This window comes from Coturnix japonica, chromosome 1 (assembly GCF_054131305.1).
Source record: "Coturnix japonica strain WE chromosome 1, WE-NBRP24, whole genome shotgun sequence".
NCBI lineage: Eukaryota > Metazoa > Chordata > Aves > Galliformes > Phasianidae > Coturnix > Coturnix japonica.
In genome coordinates, this window is record NC_140663.1 from 70,164,917 (window position 1) to 70,181,041 (window position 16,125).

At 38.8% G+C, this 16,125-nt stretch overlaps 1 protein-coding gene across 17 annotated transcripts in view; it reads left to right on the top strand.

Moving 5' to 3' along the window:
* The window catches only part of RIMKLB (ribosomal modification protein rimK like family member B), a 53,101-nt gene that overhangs the window by 21,092 nt on the left and 15,884 nt on the right, over positions 1 to 16,125 (top strand). For all 17 annotated transcript variants that reach the window (XR_014945124.1, XR_014945129.1, XR_014945123.1 and 14 more), the window contains 3 exons: positions 10,441 to 10,671; positions 12,558 to 12,644; positions 15,906 to 16,109. Coding sequence is in view for 7 of the 17 variants with exons in the window: in XM_085544532.1 (XP_085400658.1) it covers positions 10,441 to 10,671; positions 12,558 to 12,644; positions 15,906 to 16,109 (522 nt within the window). In the remaining 10 variants the exon portion in view is untranslated. The remainder of the gene's footprint in view (positions 1 to 10,440; positions 10,672 to 12,557; positions 12,645 to 15,905; positions 16,110 to 16,125) is intronic.

Below are 16,125 nucleotides of genomic sequence, written 5' to 3' on the forward strand. Positions count from 1 at the left end.
CTGAAGGTGTCAACTTCTGGAGTCAGTCCTGAGAAGAAAACAGCATGAGAGCTCCCATACGTGTTTGAAGACTGTAGAGCACATTGTGAATCTTGGCTGGACTGTCCCATTACGTAGTACAGATTTAGTGCCTCCTGACTTCTGTCTGTTGGGGCTGATAAAGGATGGACTGCATCAGCAACGTTTTACTAACAGCGATGCCATCATGGCAGCTGTGAAACAATGGGTCACCTCTACTATTGCATGCTTTTATGAGTGTGGCGTGCAGGCTCTTGTTCATGTCTGCTGAAAATGCATAGTTACTGGTGGTGACTGTTGACAAATGGTATTTTGAAGCTGAGAATTTGCTCTGTGGGAGTGTTACTATGCTTTTTACATCTGCTGGGTTTCCTTGGAAATAAACAGGAGGTATTACTTTGAGAGTGATGTGTGTGTCCATGTGTGCATTACTTTGGGATACCAACATTGGTATCGGATAGTCTGTTCCTGGATGAGGACAGGCAAGACAGGTCAACAGGATGAATCACATTCTTAGTTCTATGGCCAGTCAGGGTGTTGTGTTTTGAGTGGAATTTTATAATATGAAGCAGAAAGAGATCACTAGTACAACTGAATAAGTCTGACAAAGTAGAAGCGCTCAGTTTTTATGGTCTTGAAATTTATTCTTCTAGAAGTTCCAGGATTTCCAGCATGAAACGTGTGTCTTTCAGATCACTTATGGGAAGTACAGCCATCCGGATTGTACTGTACTTACTGTTGCTGAGGAGTGTATTTAATTCCTATAGCATTCCTTTTACCCTTTCAGCAAAGACAGTTTTTGTTAATAGCAGAAGATTCCATGTCACATTCTCCTGCTTGTGGTGCTGAGTGTTGTTTCCCTGACCCAGATGTTATTTGTAGACATATTCTATACCGGGATTAAAATCTGAGATATCATTTGCATGGGTTGTCTGTTGCTGTGTCTGCTTATTCCTAGTGAGACAGGCTGTGGTACTTGCAGCTTAAAAATTCGTTAAAAACTTGAAGTAGCTCTTACTCTAGAAAACCAGACTTGAACTCAACTTGGGACCTAATGGAGACTAATGTTTGTGCCAGTGACAGCGTCTTGTATTCATTTGCATGTTTCTTTGATGGAGAACATTGTTGGATGGCTGTTTATGCCTGGAAGATGGAATAGTAGTGAGAATTACATGTGGATTTTTTTGTTGTTCCTCTCCTTTATAGCTTAACAATAAGAGTTTCACATTTTTTTTGTTCACTTCTTTTTTGTAGTTGGAATTCCTGACAGAGTTTACCTGCACCTATGACTGAATTTCTTAAATTGCTTTCTGAATTTCACTATGGTTGGAAAATCAGGCTGTGTATTTTCTTCCCTAATGTTTTGCCTGTAAAGGGAGGCACTTTCAGTTTGGAGAAGTTTTTAGGGTTTTTTTTTTTCTCATTTTTTTTCTTTTACCATAGATAGAATTGAAAGAAAAGACATTTGCCATTGTACCAAGAATTGAGCTGCGAATGAGTGCATTGTGGATTGTATGTCTTGCTCTTTCAGCCAAGCCCAGGAAAATCACAGGAAAATGCCACAGAATATCATGCAATAATATAGATTTTTAACTGAAAAATTTGCCTGTACCAGCCTGTTGCTCAAAGATCGATTTGAAACTTAAATCCAGCTTTGACATTTGATTAGATTCCTCAGGGTATATCCAGGCAGCTTTTGAAAAGCTCCACAAATGAAGACAAATGAAGGCTCAATGGCAATCTGCTCCAATGTTTGACCATTCTCACAGAAGAAAAACGTAGTGTAATACGCAGTCACAAGTGTGTTTGCAGGTTGTGTCTGTTGTGTAAAGCAGAGCAAAGCTGCATATGATACGCTCCGTTGTGTGGAGTACGCACCCTCCTCCTCACTTTCACAGTCTGTCTTTCTGCGAGAGTGTTTTATCCATTCACTTCAGCACTCCAGATGTGCTTCTTATTTAATCGTATTTCTGTGCTTCCTGGTGAGATTGTATCTTTTCCTCTGCATGTGGCTTTCCTCCTTTTTTTTCCCCCCCCACACTGAACAAGTGCACGAACAGTGCCTAAGATGAGCTTCTGCTTGCATTGCTTTTACAGGGAAAGTGTGCTCCTGGGTATCGTGCTCTTAGGGATACTTTTCCACATCCCTGTGGCTGATTTTCTTTAGACTGGTCACTGTTGCATAGTGACTCTGGTTTAAATCCCACCTCATTATCAACGTAGAATCTGTTGACAAAGATAGTCTAGCCGTACTTTGTCAGATTTTCTCTCTTCAGCAGTCTCCATTCTTCAGAAAGTATATTGGGATGATAAATGCCATAGCATTTATTGTGGCAAGTTGTGAAAACAGGTGTTGCTCAAGAGGATGTTTATGCTGCTCAAGCCTTTCCCCTTGTGGACAAGGAGAAGGAGTTCAGTATTCTCATACCTTTCACCTAGCATGTTGTTATGCTATGTATCTAAACTGTGTGTTTCAGTGCTTTTGCTTGTTTGTCATGCTTGAATGAGGCTGGCATCTGGGTCCTAACAGCAATTTTGCAGTCAATTTTTTCTTACCTAGCTCCGTGGGAGTCGTCAGGGATTGTACTGTTAATTTATGACAGGAGAACAAGAGGGACAATTGGAAAAAGAGAAATGTGGCTGACAAACTTGTTTTTACGAAGTTAGAAGGAGGAATAATGATCATAGAGCTATAAATGCAAGTAGAAGAAAAGCACACTACAGACAATTCTGTAGTCTCTGAATGACCTTATGCTAACATTTGAAGCTGTTCAAATGATTGCTGTTGTTGCTATGATCCACGCTTGCTTGTTGCACTGAAGTTTGTATTGATCACTTCCTATAGTGAGCTCACTGTGCAGTACCAATGAACGAAAGAATAGAATAGTTTTGTTGCTGATATAGGATGTTTACCTGCTCACCAGTGGGTGTGGTGAGTGCTAGTGAATGGTTTGTGTGGATTATGTGGGGCTGGAGAATTGTACTCGCTATAGCAGCCATTGTCTTTGTCTTTGAACTATGTTATTACCTGATTGTCCAAGGTAGTTACAGATTGTGTGGAGTGTCTTAATTAGGAAACATACTAAGCAGATGTCTTAATTAGTTGACACCTTATTGATTCTAGGTGGAAGCTTCAGCATCCACATGTGAGAATCTGAGGCATGATCTGGTGGGTAGCAAACCTACCCAAGGCAGAAGGGTTGAAATTAAATGATTAAGGTCCCTTCCAACACTAGCTATTCTATAATTGTATTTGTATCTTCATTACAGTACTCTCACAACCTTGTGTGCAGTTACTGCAGTGTCATTTTAACCATCATTCAGTTACTGCTTTTAAGAGAGTAATATTTGTCTCCATAACAAGTTAATCATAAAGTTAATGCTTAGATGGTTCTTAGTCTGGAATTACAGGTCAAAATAGTATTCTGAGGGAACTTTTCTGTTCCCCCAAATTCAGGCTCAAAAAACACATTTAGACACACTTAGAAAGACATAGTTGGATAGTATATATAGGGAGTTTCTGCAACTGGGGCTGAGCTCAGTACTTTTTATTTCTAAGGGTCTTGATGTTGATGAGCTCTAAATAGGTGATGGAAAACAACAGTTCTACCACAGGGGTTCTGTCAGTTGAGAGTGCTTTGTACTATTAAAGCCTTAAAAGCGTGCTTGACCTAAGAAATGTACTGAGATGTCCTAGTGGAGAACACTGTGAAAATCTTAGAATCATAGAATCATCCAGGTTGGAAAAGACCCCACAAGATCACCCAGTCTAACCATCCACCCATCATCAATAGTTCTCACTAAACCATGGCCCTCAACACAACATCCAAATATTCCTTGAGCACCTCCAGGATTGGTGACTCCACCACCTCCCTGGGCAGCCCATTCCACTGCCTTGACCACTCTTTCAGAGTAGTAGTGTTTCCTAATGTCCAGTCTGAACCTTCCCTGGACAGCTTGAAGACATTCCTTCTAGTCCTATCATGAGTTACAGGAGAGAAAAGAGAGCACTCTTGACTCTTGTATCTTGACAAGAGATACAAGAAGACTCATCTGTAGCGACACAGAAACTAAGAGATTAGTCTATTTTATAAGTAGGATGCTCTTTTTGCTTCTGAGGTATGAAGTTCAATAAGAGTAAATGGCAAGTCTAGCACCTGTGATGGAGTAATACTGTAAGCAGCCTGGGAGGAAAGTGACTGGAGAGTCACTTTCAAAGTGACTCTCTCCCTTGCAAAGAGAGATCTGGGGGTGTTAGTGACAGCAGGCTCAGCATGAGCCAGGAGTGTGCCCCGGCAGCCAAGGAACAAACTGCATCTTTAAGTGTATTAAACACAATATAAGTAGTGGTGATTCTCTGGCTATGTTTGTTAATGATGCAGCTTCATATGGAGTATTGCATGCAGTTCTGGTCTTTAGATTATAAAAAGGATGTTAAGGTTCTTGAAAGCTTCCAGAGTAGGGAAACCAAGCTGATAATAGATTTGGAAGCCATGTCTTGTGAGAAGAGGCTGAAAGCACTCAGTGTGCCCAGCTGGGAGAAGAGGAGGCTTAGGGGCAACTTCACTGCTCTCTGCAGTGAGGTCTTTTATCCAAGGAGAGGAAGCAGAAGAAGGTGCTGGGCTTTTCTCCTGTCAGACTGGGCATGAGGAAAAATCAGATGAGTGGGTGTTAAAACACTAGAACTTCCTAGTGAGATGGTTGATGCCCTGTGCGTGTCACTGGTTAAAGACAAGTTTGGATAATACCCTTAATAAAACGCTTTAACTTTTGTTAAGCCCTCATGTGTTCAGGCAGCTGGACTAGATGATCTTAGTAGGTCTGACTGAACTGTCTAAATTCTAATTCTATCCTGCTCTATCCTATGCTATACATTAATTACTGAGCTCTAGATGGTCTATTCCTATCACATCTCTGTTTTCTAGGTAGATTACTTTCCTTTTCTTTCTCTTCTACATTTTTCCTATACCTGCATCATGGTGCTTTGATGTATTAATATGATAATGTCGCTTTATTTGGGAGTGCTAATCAGTGTTTTCAAGAGTATTCATTGATTGTTAAAACATTAAATTTCTAAGATTATTAAAGTTGTTATGAATTATTTATGCTAAGCACCAATTTTATAATGGCTTTGATATTTTAAAATGTCTTTGACGTTTTGAACTAGTTCAGTTTTCAGTGCACGTTTAGGGTTTTTCCTATAAAACCTGTATTGCGTGTCAATAATGGACATGAGAGGTATGTCAACACATTTCTGATTCAGTTTTCAATTATTGCGTAGGTTGATTCAGAAGTAATGCCTCCTGTTTATCTATGTGGAAACTCAAAAGATACAAAGAGCAAAGCAAAATAACTTTTCCTTTCATAGAAGAAACTAGTAAAATATATATCAAAATATACTAAATGCTTTGTATTTATTTATTTAAATAATTATTATTTAAATTTAAACAACGAGGTTCTGCCTTTTAACACCTACAACAGAATGGTGTGGTGAACAGGACTAGGGAAGCCATCCTGCCCCTGTACTCGGCATTGGTGAGGCCTCACCTCAAGTACTGTGTTCAGTTTTGGGTACCTCTGTGCGAAAAGGACATGGAGGTACTGGAGCAGGTCCAGAGAAGGGCAAAAGGTTTGTGAAGGGCTTGCAGAGAGGCTGACAGAGCTGATTTTTGCTGGTTTAGTAGTGTAATGTCCAAGTTTGATGTTTCACGAAGATTTCACCCCACCAATGTCTCATGTAGCTGAGATAACATAAGTCATGAACGGTGCTCTGCAAACGTAGCTAGCCAACCTAACTTTGTGACAGACAAGAGCCAGAAATACAGAACAAAGGAGAGTATATAGTCAGAATAGAGTAGCGAGATTTCATCTTCTGGTTTCAAGTTAAGTTTGTTGTCTCTGCTGTCTTGTAAAACCATCCCTCAAAGTTACAGTTCAGTACTTTCCATGTGTTGATACTAGTGACTCTGAAGCTATATAAGCAGAAAGCATTTTTTTTCCCTCCATGAAATTCATTGTCTGCTGGTCAGTCAGCACCAGGACAGAGAGATGCTGGATGGTGTAGTAAAAGTCAAGATTGTCCATGTGTATGTCAGCTCTGACTTAAGTCAGATGAGCTAAACTGAACATAAAACCCAAGGTTTTTTTGTTCATTTTTGAATGTATGCATACATGTATTAAAAAATGGAGAATGGATCCATTCATTTCACATTTATTCATGACTCTGAAGTGCTTGTAATTTGGGATTATAAGCAGTGTATTGTAAGTAGAAATGTAGCTCAGAAAAACAGATCTAGCCATCAAGTCTAGTTAATATTAATGAGCTGTGCATACAGGTGTCCGGCCTGTTTTCCGTTTGTTGGAAGAGAATGCCTTACCCAGAACGGCCGTAGTTGTTTTGAGTGTCATCTGCCTCCCATGTTTTTCACTATTTTGACATTGCCATTTAACTACTATTAGTGATAAAGCTTTGAGGTACTTTCCTTTAGAGCTTTTACGTGGTGATTGGGATGAAACAGATTTAATTATCTTCAAGTAAGCTGCACGTGATTATTAAATACTTCAGAACTTTAACACAAATATTACACAGCATCTTGTGCCTGACTGATACTGGAAGGGTAAATGAACCAGAAATAGTAAAGCGCTGCTTTCTCCCTGAGAAGGTTTCTTTTTCCTTTCTCGTATGCTTATGTCCTTCGGGTTTCTTACTCAGGCCATAACTTCTGATGTTTCCAGCTACTTTCTAATTTTTGTTTATTATAGAGTATCAATTAATACTGATTATTCAAATTTAGTAAAAACAGAATGAGTATCACTGTTTTGATGTCAGGTATCAGTAATGAGACTTATGTGGCACCCTAAGTGGTTCTTCTAGTACTTGTGCATTTAAGCATCTAGCTTTGTATTGTACCATTTTATTTAATAAGTTAACCAAGCTGTGGTTCTTATGGTTGTGCTGAACTTGAAGACCTGAATTCGAATCCTAGGTAATCCTTTTTTTTTTTTTTTTTTTTTTTAAAAAATGTTTCCCAAAACAATAATTTGGAATGAAAATAGTTTTATCAGTTTCATTATTACTGAGGTTTATGTTTTGTTTAAAATGCTGATGCTGCATAATGACAGATGTAAAACCACCATAAATATTTTCGACATTCTCAGCAAATCTTTTCTATTTTAGACTAGATCTTTTCAGTTTTAGATTTATCTCCTGGAACTAGGTTCCTTTTGTGGGAAGATACACATACACAGATACATTTTGTTTTCATGCCTATTTTTGAAGTATTTCATTTGGAATATGTGATGCCTACATGATAACTCCTAAGAATGAGACTTTGAAATTGAGGAATTGAGTTGAATTGCATTGAATTCAAGAATGTCCTTTGTATCTTGCTATGCAAGTGAACTCTACTATGTTAGATGTTAGTAACTCAAGGGTTTTCTGAGGCTATAGATGTGTCTTCTGATCTCACTGCTAATTGCAGCAGAAGTTTTTGCTTTTTTCTTTCATTCATCTTTGCTGAATTTTAGTGTTATATCTGTTTTCTGTGGACTTAATGAGTTCATGTAGTGGCTTCTTCTGATCTGCTTAGATCTCAATAAGCCCCTTCAGTAGAGATGAGTTGCTCGATTCTTTCAGCTCACATGTTATTCCTAGGGAACTACAAGCAGCAGGAGTGGTTGAACCACCTGATGATTATTAATTAACCACATAGTTACTGTGTGCTGCTTTGAGTTGTCCTAGAGAGGATCTCGAGGCTTGGTGGAAGCTTGAAGGATGTGATGTAACCAGTTTAAGTTAATTCCTGTTTGATTACAGTTGTCACTGCAAAAAACTCACTTTGCACTTTCATCTCAATACTGTGGTATTTGCTGTGTATAATCTTAAAGGTCTCTCGTATTCCATTTTGTAGAATTACATCTCATGGGGAAATACCAGAGAAAGCTGAGTGAAAGAACGGGTCTTGCTCGAGTGCAGGATTCACATGTGTTTTTATAAAACAAAGTGTGATATTCTAGCTCAGGAGTCCTTTTTTTATTCTTTCCTTTGCTTTCATGAATTGTTTCTCTGGAAGAGCAATTATTTGTGTGTATTAATATGTCCTGTGTTACTGTTTTCAATTCATCATAGTGAATAAACGTTATTTTATCAAACCACTCGTCAATAATGACCATTAACTGCTGGGTATCAGATGGAATGTTGAATACAAGCTTGTTTTTCAAAGTGGCAGAATCTGACTCCTTTTTGCTGTAATAAAGTAGCTTCTGTTTGCGGCGCTGTGTTGCTGGGAGGCTGCTGCTGATTTTTATGGCATATGTCAGTGGTGACTCGAAGTATGCATTTCATTGAGTAGCTCTTCTGCTTGTTTGTAAACTGTCTTCTGTAAGGAGAGAGGGAGGGAACAAAATGTTCTGAAGAGTATCCAAAGAAGAGAAAATATTTCTATTGGGAACAAAAGCTCAGATTGTTCTGTTGATAATATCACTTCACTTCCAGTGTCACTCAAGGGGAGGGATGGCCTGACTGAATTTACACCAGCCTCTTTGTCAAGTCTGGCAGAAAAACCCTACATTTGTACTGTTTTCATCTTTAAACTCCAATCTCCAATGTGCAGAACTTCAGCATGTGGTATAACTGGAAAGAAGAATAACAAAATAGGCTCTGAGAGATTATGAAGTAGAAAACTGAAGTTTTGGTTCACAGCAGAGATGTACAGTGGCAATTTTGGGAGTCCGTAGAAAATACAGTACTTTATAAAAAGGGCTGTTCCACAGCCTGCTCATGAATCAGAGCATGCATGCAATTACAGAGCTAGAAAGTTCATGTAGCTGAAAGTAAGCCTTAATATATTTTCTACACGTGTAAATGGAATAAATGGAATCTGACTGACAAGTTAGAGCGTTTTTCTTAAATCTGCGCTATTTTTCTGATTAAAGGTGATGATAGACCATTTGCTGATATTCACATTCAGCTCAGTTTTCTATCAGACTTTGTTTTTAATCTTACTTGAGAGATGCTTCTGTAGGATGGTGTGTGTGTGTGTGTGTGTGTGTGTCTGAAGCCTGCTTGTTGAAACACACAAATCACGTCAGCTGCAATGCGGCAGTGCTTGGTGCTAATGAGGTTAACATCCAGAGTATCCGTCTGTTTGTTTTCTGATATCTGTACAATTTTGGTAATGGGTGCTGGGTTGGGGTTGGGGGGCGGGAAGAGATTTTTATTGGCTATGGCTTTGTTTTGTCTCTATGCCCTCCTGATGGTTGGGCAATATATTTCTACTTCCATTTAGGGACTTGAGTGTTTATTTCATTATTTTTGTTGCAAGCTCTAAGATACAACCTGGTTAGAAAAAGAAAGCAGGAAGTACGCATAGGATCCCTTGTCCCTAAAGGATCGCTTCAAATGTACTTTTAAATGAAAACCTAAAGAAAATATACTTCCTTGACAGTATGTGTGTCTACAAATTGGGTAGGTGTATTTGAAAACGGCTTTGGAATAGAGCTAATCAGGTAATTATTTTGGGCTAAGTGTAAATAGTTAGAAAAGACCTTTCATAGGTATAGAAATGCAGATGAACTGTGATTTCTCAGCTCATTTTTTTTTTCCCTCATTTTTAACCCTTTAGCTGCTGACAGCAGTGTGAACTGTGTGTTTTACATTCAAATCAGTTGGTCTTAAAGCAAGAAAAGTGAATATAAAATACTTGTCTCTTCCCATTTTCAGCTTCCAGACAGTCCTCATCAAGCTGATGTCTTCCCAACCGATCCTGTCATATTTCTGTGCTTGCAACTTTCCATGTTTTTTCCTTTTTTTTTTTCCAGTTATATTGTCTGTAAAACTGTAGGTCACGACAGAGTGATGACACTGGTCTTGGTGATGAAGCTGACTTTCCTTACAGTTCCTTCCTCAGTGTTACCTAGTGCAGCCATGCTAGTTGATAATGTTATTTGAGTATCTATTCGTTATATGTCAGATTTTGAAATGATGTGTTAAAAACTTTCCTTTTTTAAGGGTCATATTTAACCTCAGTTGCTTTGGTGATGGTGTGACATGGTTCCACAAACAGAGGAATCAATGCAAGTGGGCCTGAGAAAGGTAGAAACAGTATCATTTAGGCAAGACATATGTGAGAGGCAGGCGCTTCCTGAGTTATTGTTACTGCTCTTGTCATTGTAGTGTGCAACTTACGTGCAGAGGAAGGTTGACAATTCAACCTAGCAAGAAGTTTTTCATACTGGGAAATGGCCTAGGATTATGTGCACTAATACAGTGTAAAGGTACTGTATGAAGCAGTATGACTGCCAAGATGTGTGCTGTTCTAATGCTCACCATTTATGTCTAGCATGATCAAATACAGGGTAATGTGTTTTTTTTGGGTTTGTCTCCCTGCACCTGATTGGAATGGTTTTGTTTTCCTTCTTCAGGTCTTCGGGTGAACGGGGAGCTTATTACTGCTTACCCCCAGGTGGTGGTCGTCAGGGTACCAACACCTTGGGTCCAGAGTGACAGTGATATCACAGTACTTCGCCATCTAGAGAAGATGGGCTGTCGGTTAATGAATCGTCCCCAGGCCATCCTCAACTGCGTCAATAAGTTCTGGACGTTTCAAGAACTTGCTGGTCATGGTGTTCCCCTGCCAGACACCTTTTCGTATGGTAAGCCTTTGTAATCAAAATAGTTGCTTGCAGAATTTATCCTTTTATAGGATAGTCAGATGCTGGTTTTGGCTTTGTTGGTTAGCTGTGATATTTTATGACAAGTAGTTTAATTGTGACACTACTTCCCAGCAACTAACTTTGCTGATTACTTCTAAAATATTTCGAAGTCTTCCAGTTGCTTAAAACAACAGGCAGAAACTTGGGGGACTGAATGTCACAGGATATTGAAGATATCATTTAGTAAAATCTGAAAATATGCTGCACTTCTATATAAGTAAAAACATTTGCAAATATATTAGTTGTTATGAAAGGCTAGAAATAGGACACGCTCATGTGTTCTAGTACTTGTTAACAGTTCTTTGAGGTTTGCTTTCTTTCCATCAGTTAATTACTGATGTTCCTGGTTTCTGCCTCTGGAACCTTTGGTTCCTTACAGAGTGCCAGGTTAGGAGAACCATTTGTTTGAGCTACTGTGGTTTTATTTTTGCTTTAATTAAAATACATTAAAATGTGGAATGCACCTCTCACCCTTCCTTTCCTTTAGAGGAAAGCACTAATGCTTCCCATCCTTCATGCAGTTACACTGATAGACCTTTGTAATGAAAGCTCGGCAAAAACACAAACTTGATAAAAGAAACATCCATTCCTTATAGATACACTTGCTCTATCTCTTTAAGAAGGGAATGAGTTTTTAATTCATTGCAGGGAAAGGAAAACCAAGAATGATGGTGTAGTTGGAGATCATCTCTGTTTCTTCCTTAACTCCCTGCCTGTCTTAATTCTTTTAATGCTTGTCTTTGGAATTTGACAGAAGTGTTACCTTTCTTTTTTACACAAGTATCAAGTTATCAAGGAGAGTTGGCTTTGCCAAGAAAAACAGGGTGTATTGAACTACATGTTATTCTATGGCATGCATTAAAATCTGTGGTGGAGTAGTGCTGGTTGCTTCTGGCTTTCTGACCAGTGTCCTGGCTTAACTTCTGTGCTTTACTGCACATGGTTTTAGAGGAGTCTCATCCCTTCATTTGCTTAGTTATCTAATTTTTTGTACTGTGGTCAACCTCCTGTGAAACAAAAAACTCAAATAAAATTAAAGTATCAATCATAAATGTTAAATGTTACTCTCTAAGATTCTTACAGATTCAAGGCAACAAAAAGATGGAAGTAGTAATTCAAGAAATAGGGAGAAAGAGATGCAAGAGATGCCTTAGAAAAGGGGAAATGAGTCACAAGATTTGAATTGTTATTGCTGTTAGGATTACGCCTTGACTTTGTATTCCATGCTGTTTGTCTGGTGAATAGTTTGGATGGAACTGTTCCTGGTGTTGTCTGTGCTATTTTCCTGATAGAAAATTCAGATGATGAAGAGCTAAACAGGAACAAGAAGATGGAGGAATCAGGGCATTCAGATTTGAAAGACTGGATTGAGCTTTTTGGGGTTGTGATGAATGGCCATTGTCATTATCAAAAATTTGTTAATCTAAAAGAGGTTTAGATTAGATGTTAGGATTAAATTCTGAACTCAGAGAGTGGTGAGGCACTGGCACAGGCTGCTCAAGGAAGCCTTGGAGGCATTCAGGGCAGGTTGAATGGGGCCCCATACAGCCTGATCTAGGGGTTGGCAATCCTGTCCACAGCAGGTTGTCTGGAACTGAATCTTCAAGGTCTCTTCCAACCTAAGGTGTTCTATGATTGTCAAGTTGTCTTACATTCTAAAGGGAGTAGAAATTAGTAATGCACAAACACCTCAAAATTCTGATCAAATTTTTCTGAACTGTTATTTTTTTTTCCTCTGCATTGTCAAAGTTGGAAGAATGAGAGAAGTGTGTCACAATTAAATACCAGGTTGGTGGCATATAATATTATTGGTTTTCTTTTACCAGGTGGTCATGAGAATTTTGCCAAAATGATTGATGAGGCAGAAGTGCTGGAGTTCCCTATGGTGGTGAAGAACACACGGGGTCACCGAGGTGGGTCTGAGGTCAGAGGTGAAGGCAGGGAGTATTCTGAGCAGTATTTGAGATCTTGTGTTGTCAAGGGGTTTTCTATTAGGTATTGAACTTTTTTTTTTTTTTTTTTTTTGCAGTACTTCTAAGTTCTGCTAGCCTCCAAATTCTGAATGCTTAATAGTCTGCAATACTGGGAAACAGTACGTTAGTGACTTTTGCAAGGAGAGCTTTGAATTGTAATGATGGAGGCCTACCTCCAGGGATATAGAGAAGTGCCTACCTGGATTTTAGGGATGTTTCTAAACAGACATAAGAAATGAAATTTAAGTTCAACAAACCTTAATTTGACTTTTCTTTCTAAATGGCTTTTTCTATAGTTAGGATTCTGATTTAATTATAATCTCGTATGCAGTTTGTCAAACTGAATCTATATTATTTTATTTTTTAATTATTATTATTATTTTAAATCTGACAGTACCTGTGGTAGTGCGGCAGATTCACGTGAAATTTTTCTGTTATAGTCTTTTGTTTAAGTGTTAAATCTAAAATACTACATAAATTCATTTTAATGGTAGAGAGTAATCTATTAAAGTAAAAAGGTTTGGAATCAGTTTTAGAGGTAATTTATATAGGAGATCAAGCTGTTTTTAATCCACTTTGAGTAATACTAGAAGAGTCTGAAACTGATATTTAAGCACATAAACCAGGAATTACCTTAAACTAATAGAAACCTACTCTACTTTTTGCTTCTTACTGTGCCTGTTTATTCCCACACAGTTGTTCTGGTGCATCTCTTCTGAAAGATGATGTAGCCATTTAGTAAATTAATTCAGGAACGATTATTAGCTAAATCTAGACTGGTTTTGTTTATTTGGATTAATTACTTGCTTGAATTACCATGTATTTGCACAAATTCTGCACTGACGTAGTGTAAGACTGAGAGCAAAAGGCTGCTGCAGTAGAAGATTTTGGCAGTAACACCTATTTGTACAACTTAAAGTGCTTGCAGACCTTTGGAATCTGTGATGTGGGAATTTGACTTTTCAGCAAGCTGAATTTCACAAATGTGGAGTAACTGAGGAACTGCATTGAGTTTGCCTTGACATTGCTTCTTGTTAAGATCTAGAAATAATTGTAGAGTTTGTAGCTATTGACCTTCTTTTCCATTTTTAGCTAGAATTCGTATGAATCTCTGCTTAAGGCTAGTGCATCCTAGGCTGCATTAGGGAAAGTATTGCCAGCAGGTAAAGGGAAGTGACCTTTCCCATCTACTCAGCGCTGGAAAGGCTGCACCTGGGGTGCTGAATCTAGTGTTGGGCTCTCAGAACAAGAGGGACATGGAGCTACTGAAGTCCAGTAGAGGGGCCATGAAGATGATCAAGGAATTGGAGCACTCTTCTATGAGGGTAGACTGGGAAGATGAGGAACCATTGAGCCTAGAGTAGAGGAGGCTCAGAGGGGATTTCACCAAGTCTACAATTATCTAAAGGGAGAATGTCAAGAGGAAAGAGCCAAGCTCTTCTCACTGGTGTCCAATGCCAGGCTGAGCATTGGTGTACACAAACTAGAACGCACAATACTCCCTCTAAATGCCAGGAAGTACTTGCATGGTGTGTGGATGACTGAGCACTGGGACAAGTTGTCCAAATTGGTTGTGGAGTTACTTCCATGAAGACGCTCAAAAGCCATCTGGACATGGTCTTGGGCAGTCTGCTGTAGGTGCCCCTGTTTGAGTAAGTGATGGGACTAGATGACCTCCAGAGGATCCTAAAGCATCAATTAATTCTGTAATCTTGTTTAGAAAATTTTATGTACTTCACGTACCATACATTTTAATGCAAATTTATCACAGTGCCTGCACTTTCATGTTAAGAGAGTTGGGAAAGCTTCTTCAAATTAATTTAAGATGGGCTATTTTCAAATGGTGTTTAAAAATGAGACAACTGTGTCCACAAGTGTTGTTTAATGAATGAAAGTCATGCTCACCTAAGCCAGTTTTCTGCAGTTTGGTGCTGTTTCAAATGTCCTATTTTTATTTTGCCAAGATTTTGTGGTGATGTAAGTAGTTTTCCTCCAAAGCATCATTAATTCTGTCCAGTTTTAGGAATACAGTAGGAGTAACTGCCTGTAGGAGAGCTTAAGTTGGCATGGGAGAGATCATGTGGAAGATTTTGCTGCACTGCACTTATAAGAGATTCCATGTTCATCAAGCAGCATTTTATGCTGTGCAGAACTTAAACACCGAGAAAGCAGAGGCTTCTCCAGTTAAGCTTTGAAGCACTTGCTATAATTCTTAGCATAATATTTCTGTTAGGTCTGCTACAGTTGCATTTCTGTTTTCTTAGAATAGGCAGTTTATAAATCGTATTTTAACATTAACATTGCAACATAACTCAGTGACAATTCTGCCATAAAAAAAATCAGTGTAGCCTTATTGCAAAACATATGTTTAATGTGACCCGAACGAGTCATTAACAAATTGGGAGATGGGAGAAGTAGCTAAAGATGGAAATGGATGACTTCTTGTAAGACTAGAAAAGAGATGGAAGTGATGGAGTCTTCCTTGAATGCTTTTCATTTGTACTAGTAAAATAGGAAAAGAACAGAGAAGTCTTTGGTGTACTGTAGAAATGAAGGATGAAGGATGTCTGAACTTAAAACAAATCTTTGCTAAGTTTGCTGGCAGAAAAGCCAATAATTTCCGAAGAGTTAAAGAGGTTTTTTTTCCAAATTACAGTGCATACCATTTACTTTTATGTTTTGTGGAATGTTCAGCTAAATTTATCTTGGATAATTTGGAGTGTAGAGTTTTGCTCTGAACTAAGTTGCTTCACTGCTAAACCTCGAGTACTGGGAAGAGCAGCTTTCAGCAGCTTCCTAGTAGTGAAGCAGCTTTGCAATAACACACTAGTCACCTGAGTGCTCCTAAAAGGCTGTTGTTTAGCAGTTTCATGTAAGTGATTTTTGCTGCATCAAATATGTGGGCTGTGGGTCTAATTAAATATCTACTGCTTTTGTAGTATTTTTTTTCCCCTTTTTCTCTCATTCTCTCACTCTTCTCATGGCTTCTCTTATTCTTTTGGTACTTGAACGCTTAAAGGCACTGAAGCACTGCATTGCTAACGTCCACAGAGGAATTTGTAAATGCATATAAACGACAGATAGTGCATGTGAGAATGAGCAACACAGTGGTCTGAGTTTTTACTTCTCTGTGTTGAGTCATTGACTCAGCACAAATTAGTAGCTTCTTCCAATTCTACAATCCATCCTTTTCTTATACAGGCAAAGCTGTGTTCCTGGCACGAGACAAGCACCATTTGGCAGACCTGAGCCATTTGATCCGTCATGATGCCCCATACCTATTTCAAAAATATGTGAAAGAGTCCCATGGCAAGGATGTCCGTGTCATTGTAGTAGGAGGCCGTGTGGTGGGCACCATGCTCCGTTGCTCTACAGATGGGAGAATGCAGAGTAACTGCTCACTTGGTAAGAAAATCTTTGG